We start from the raw sequence: 6,863 nt of genomic DNA on the forward strand, positions 1-6,863 counted from the left end.
ATTCTTACTAAATAATTGCATACATCCTTGATATTTATATCACAGATACTATTTTACTTCTTCTGATAAATAACAAATCTTATTTTTATTCATCCATATGGTGTGAGATTATAGAGAACCTGCTTTGTTGCCACAAGTCCTACATGTAGCAATTCGAGCTTTAAAAGCAGGTCTAAGTATTCTTAAATGCAGATCATAATTTGACGCTAAACGTGGGAAAATAGCCGATTTCGGACACTTTTAGCGTCAAAGTAGGGTCGAAATTACATTGAAATCGCTACTTATTTAGAACCTACTTTATTGCTTATAGCGCCTACTAAGGTCAGACTTACGGCTTCAAAGTAGGGCCAAAATATAGATTCGGGAGTATTTTAAAATGAGGTGGGGTTACTTAAAATATAAAGTGTTATGCATCTATTTGTTTTTTTTTCTCCAATTTTATAAAAAGCTGAAAAGAAGTTTTTTCAATTCTGAATACAAATATCTCTTTATAAATTGAAGATGGCAGAAAATTTACAGCATTCAGATGATAATATTTGTGACGAAGCATTCTACTTTATAGAGAACGAGTCGTTCTAAATCCTGACTTAACCCAATTAAATTTTTATTGTGCATAAATACTGCAGTGAGCATGAATCAAACTAAAAAAGCTTTTGGATTTCTTATGAAAGGAAGCATTCTAATTAGTTTCAATCATGAAACGGCGATGCGGAGATTTGCAAAATATTTAAAAAAAAAAACAAACTTTGTTTATTAAATTATTTTCTGAATCAAATGTGATTACAATATTTAAATATACTTATTTTATTGTTTACAAAATTAAATACAAAAAATAATAAAGTTATCTTGTACAATACTTTCGCAATTATTTTTATAACGATTTAAAAACAATATATTCTGATTTCTAAAAAAGGTATGAAAATAAATTAGATACTCTTATCAAATTTTGGATTAGGTACTATATATGAATTACATAAAAATAATGTTTGGACTTTTAGACCTGCCCTCCAGTGAGGCTTTTTCTACAATAGGTTTATGCAACTTCAACATGGACGTAAGATTTTCCTAACAACCTCACCCTTCAACCGCAAAAAAAGCCCCACATAATTTATATATCGGTGCGAGGTAACTGAAAAAAACGACTGAAATATATGACCACTCTTAATTTCCAATATTTTATTTAAATGTCTTCTAAAGTATAGCATTATTATATCAACAGACTCTAAATAAATCGTTCTACAAGACAAGGTTTAACCATTTTCTCATCTTATGTAAACTTTTGGTAATTCACATTCAGGGACGTGACACTCTATCTATCGTAAATGTACACGCGGATCTTTTCAGTATCTGCGTGTTCAAATAAGAGAACAACATTTCAGGCATTAGTAACCTTAACTTGATGTGAAGAATTAAATTTTACTGTCTGAGATTACTGAAATCGTAAAATGATATTCTGACGCATTTAACGTGAACAATCGTCATGTATGAAGTTCAATACTCTGATTATTATTTTTTCTCCTTCTACATAATTCTCCAAATAAAACAAACATAATAGCTACAATAGTGAGCTTGTGCTAAGTATATATGGGTCGGCAACTTCCAAAATTGGTTAGTTTAACGACAAAAGAAATTTAGAGGAAACAAATTCTTTTACTTGGAGAAAATGAAACTCCTTTTTACTGCTCTGCTGGTCACCTTCGCACTCTTTTCCCGTAAGTATAACATTATAATTCTTTAACACTTTAAAAAAATGTCTGTCGCTACGAAATTCAGGTAACCCTAAAAACATATAAACATACGCCGACAAAATTGTATTATTTTCGAAATCTGTGAGCGCCGAAACGTAAAAATCTAATATAAAAACATTTAAAGTTTTGAGAATTTCTCTTTAATCTCACAAATAAGAATTTAAAAATTATAACTGAACTTGATGTATTACAAATTTCTCATCCAATTTCCTAATAATTCTTTAGATTTTTTCTGTTAGTTAATTAGATTCACAAAACATCTAATTGTTGAAAATTACTTTCGAAGTAAATACGTATAAGTTTTTTAAATGTCTTATTTGATGTATATTTAACAAAAGTAAAGCATTACTTCACCTAAAATCACTTTTCAACCTTGTAAATTCATGTATCTCTTTATCTTTTCCGCAGAACTGTCTTCGTCGTTATCGATACCAAATCCGTCGGATTTAGGAGATCATGAAATAAATGAAAAAACGAGAATTTCTGTCAAATGTGGGCATGATAATGGAAAAGACACGGCTTTGGATACCAAAAAACATACAACTGAAGGACATGGAACTGCTGAAGATAAAAATGAATCTGCTGAAGACAAAAAGGAAACTGTTAGATTGGCAAAAGACTACGATCGATACGTAGCGGAAATGATGGTGAGGATGAAAAGTGATCCCAACTGTTGTGTTTATCATTTAATGGGTTCAAAAAATATGCTGCGATAAACAGAAATTTGTTCTTAAAATAAATTGGTTATTTCGGCCTTCCCTCAAAAATGTATGTGTAGACTGTAGATTGTAGATAGGCCGGGCCTCAATGGCCTTCATGCAATTTCATGCCTGCATTTCAAGTGATGTTGTTGTAAAAATAAATACGTTATCAACTAATTATATTTTTTATTTCAACTTCCTTATAATCCATTTTGTTTCTTGCAAAACTCGTTAGTAAAGACATTTAGAAAGAACATTGAAAACGACATTAAAAAAGATATCAAAATATGCTTCAATAGACAAAAAATTATGAAAGAATTATACTTAATTATTTTATAAATGTATCCGCCTGCGTCTAAACGTAAATAATAAGTCATTATACGGTTATTTGCGAAAAAGTTGTGGAATACGAACTATGATTTTTTTAAACGGAACTTTAAAAAATCAACGTAAGTATTTTTTATTATTCCAAACACAAAATAGAACAAAAATACTAAAGTAAAAGATCAAGAATCATGTTATACATAACCTAAGAATCATTTAGCGAAGAGTGTCACCTTGTATTCCCGCGTGGAAAAGGTTTAATTGGGCGAACTATGGCTCAACAATGGCATAAGTGTGGGTCAACCTTGGGGTGAGCGTGGGTTAACCGTGGGTTGAGCGTGTGTTAACCTTGGAGTAAGCGTGGAGAAAGCGTGGCTCAAGATTGGGTCTATGTTCACCTACGGTCATGCCACGGTTGTCCCATGCTTTTGAACAGTGAATCAAGCATGGATAATGGCCCCTCTGCTATGCTTCGTCAATAATTGAATGTGATTTGCTTGAAATTTAAATATGGCAAAAGTTTTGAAGATGGAAACAACCTACTAAATTTTCCTCAATTTTTAGAAAGCATTGGTGGATACATAGTTTCTTTTATTCGATTTTGCTGAATTTCTATAAGAACGCGCGTGAAAGAAGTTTGCATGGTTCAAGCATGGCAAGACACTTGGAAATATGTGGCTAAAGCATGAGTCAGGGTAGCTTAACACGTATTATACAAGAATTTTTTAAGTATTTGAATTGTGCCAGCTGCCAAAATAAATACCAATCATTAGTCGACGATCCAAGTGCACCGAATCGAGCACCAGGTACTTTATTGCGTATCCTATGAGAACTTTAAAAAAGCTTAAAGTTTGTGAATAACGAAAACAATTCCAAATGGCGTTTCGACGACCCGGATGCAACGGGTCATGCACCAGATAGTTTAGCGCGTATTCTACGAGAACTTTTTAAGAATTTAAATGGTGCCAACTGCCAAAATAACTACCAATAACGAGCCGCTGCTCTAGGTGAACCTAATCGCGCACCAGGCAGCTCAGCAGGTATTCTTCAAGAAGTTTTTCGAAATTTAACTTGTTCCAACAGCCAAAATAACTAAAAATTGGTAGTCGATAATCCGGGTGCACCAGGTTGAGCACCATATCGTTAAATACGGATTTTACAAGAGTTTAAGGATACCCCCCCCCCCACCCTCATTCTTGATTGATAATTTTTGCAATGTTTAATGGGCTAGTAAATTAACAACAATCGACTTTATCGATTTGGATATTTGCATGTAACTTACAACTTAAAAAACAAGAAAAAAAGTTTACATAATTTTTTTATCAGCATTTTATAGCTGTTTTTTTCGGTAAATGAAAAGTTCTCTTTTTATGGCGGACATGATTACAAGTGACTGGAACGTCAGAAACCAAAAAATCAAACGGGATTTAAAAAAGTACATGTTTGGCTAGGAAATAGACAACGATTATTCATTTCGGGCAAAAATTTACAAAATGGCGGACCTCAGAATTTTATTTTTTAAAAATTCCAATTTTTTCAGTTAAAAATCAAGATGAAAATTAAAGAAGATCTTTATCAATCTTCTTCATAACAGCTAAGTTATAGCTATTGATGTATGGAAAAATATAATGAAATTTCAGACCGATCGGTTCAATAGTTTCTGAGCTACAATGCCCGCCAATCGTAAAAACACTGTTTTGAGAAAAATTCGTTGAAGTTTTGTGAAGAAATTTTTCGTGTATAACACCTGCTCACCTTTAATCAGCTATGTCAGGTCCATACAAAATCCCTTCTGACTCTTCAAGCAGGTAGTCACATAGTAAGCCGAGGGGGACCGAATTACGGCGAGGGTGTTATGAATAACCGACAAGGAAACCGTGTATCTGCGCTTCGAGTCCAAGCGATACCCGCTCTCGGCTCCATCTCACGCGTCGACCGTCTATCGGCTAGAATTCCGAGAGTATTTCGAATTTTGACTTGAAATTTTCAGGGAATACTCTTAAAGAGTTATAGGTTCGAATAAGGTAATAGACAAAATTCTGTTTTTTGACCCCGAGAATGAGGAGGGTACCCTGAATAAAATTTTAATTTTGTGAATAACGAAAACAATTCCAAATGGTGACGCGACAACCCGGGTGCACCGAAACGCACACCAGATAATTTATCACACGTTCTACGAGAACTTTTTCAGAATTTATATTGTGCCAACTGCCAAAATAACTACCAATAATTAGTCAACGATCCGGGTGCACCGAATCGAGCATCAGGTACTTTATTGCGTATTCTGCGAAAACTTAAAAAAAATTAAAGTTTGTGAATAACGAAAACAACTCCAAATTGCGAGTCGACGACCCGGGTGCACCGGCTCATGCACCAGGTAGCTTTGCGAGTATTCTATGAGAAGTTTTAAAAAATTAAAATTGTGCCAACTGCCAAAATAACTACCAATGATGAGCCGACGATCCGGGTGAATCGAATCGCGCACCAGGTAGCTTAGCACGTATTATACAAGAACTTTTTTAACATTAAAATTTTTCCAATAGCAAAATAACTAGAAATTGTGAGTCGATGAACCGAGTGCAACGGATCGAGCTCCAGGTAATTAATTAATTAATTTAAGTTTCATACGTATTCTACGAGAATTTCTTAAAAATTTAACTTTTGTAAATACGAAAATATTTCCAAATGGTGAGTTGACAACCCGGGTGCTCGATTCTTTGCAACCGGATCGTCGCCCACCATTTGGAATTTTTTTCGTTATTCACAAAATTTAAATTTTTTGAAAGCTCTTGTAGTATACGTATCGAACGACCTGGTGCTCGATCCGTTCCACCCGGATCATCGACTCCTCATTGGTAGTTATTTTGGCCGTAGGCACAATTTAGATTCTTAAGATGTTCTCGTAGAATAAGTGCTAAACTACCTGATGCGCGACCCGGTGCATCCTGGTCGTCATTCAGAAAGTCCCTGATAGAGTTAATTAGCCGTTTAAGTAACCTTCAAGGAAATATGGACTGCGGCCTTCCAAAAATGTACATCTAGAAGAAAATCTATAAAAGAAACAGGTTCTTTTACTTACGGAAAATGAAGTTCGATGTCAAAGTTTCGTCATCTCTTAAGGAATTTTCAAGAAATAATTTTCACGTAAGAACTTGTAATTTTTACCCCGTTCCCTAAAACCTCCTTATATTGTGTTCTGAAAATGCCCCGAAAATGCAAAATAGCAGTTTTATGTCAAATTCATACCAAAAATAGCAGTTTTTGAATTTTCAAGAATAATTATTTTTATTTGATAAATTAAAAATTTTCAAGTATTTTTTATCTCATTTTAATTTGTTTGAATAATTTTCTTTCTAGAATAAATCGTGAAAATATATTATTTTTATTTAATTTTTGGAATGAATGACAAACTTATTGAATTTTTAATATAATATTTTATTATTTAGGAAATTGGTAATTTTTGAAACAATTTTCATTTGCTTAAACAATTTTGCATGTGTTTGATTGTGAAAAGTTATTATTTTCTGGAATTAATAATGCAATTAATAAATAATAAGAGTGATATTTTTTGTGAAAGATAATTACTCCTTTGTACAGGAAGGATGGAGAAGATTCTAGTTTTTCGAACCCTTAACTAAGTCGCTTATGAATCAGTATTTTATATTATTGAGGAAATCGATCGGTTCTAAAAATGATTATTGCTTAGTGAGGGGTATAAGTTTTCAAATAAGAAAATACTGAATAATAAGCGATATACTGTGAGAGATAAAAAAACATAGATTTTTCTCAACCTTTTCTATGAAAATGTGGAAGTAATAAATGATTATTGAATAAAATAATTAAAAACTGCCTTCTACAATAAATATCACATAAGACGTATATTTTAAACTTTTTCAAGCATTTTACGGGCTCAATATAAGGGGTTGAGGGGGTTAAAAATTAAAAGTTATTGGGTGGAAATTATTCCTTAATTGGTGAATAAATTTTAATTTATAAAAATTTAATACTAAGTATTTATCTTTAATATTCATTAGAAAACCAACATTTTTCATTAAAAAGTCGAAAAAATTAAGGTATTCCTTTTTCCGCA

General features: G+C 32.6%; 1 protein-coding gene across 1 annotated transcript; it reads left to right on the forward strand.

The window, feature by feature from the left end:
• The first annotated feature begins 1,441 nt into the window (after positions 1-1,441).
• LOC117178786 lies at positions 1,442-2,626 on the forward strand. The gene is made up of 2 exons (XM_033370259.1): positions 1,442-1,712; positions 2,157-2,626. The coding sequence occupies exons 1-2, from the start codon at positions 1,664-1,666 to the stop codon at positions 2,462-2,464; spliced, it is 357 nt and encodes a 118-aa protein (XP_033226150.1). The 5' UTR covers positions 1,442-1,663; the 3' UTR covers positions 2,465-2,626.
• Positions 2,627-6,863: the final 4,237 nt, after the last annotated feature.

Source organism: Belonocnema kinseyi, chromosome 8 (assembly GCF_010883055.1).
Source record: "Belonocnema kinseyi isolate 2016_QV_RU_SX_M_011 chromosome 8, B_treatae_v1, whole genome shotgun sequence".
Classification (NCBI taxonomy): domain Eukaryota; kingdom Metazoa; phylum Arthropoda; class Insecta; order Hymenoptera; family Cynipidae; genus Belonocnema; species Belonocnema kinseyi.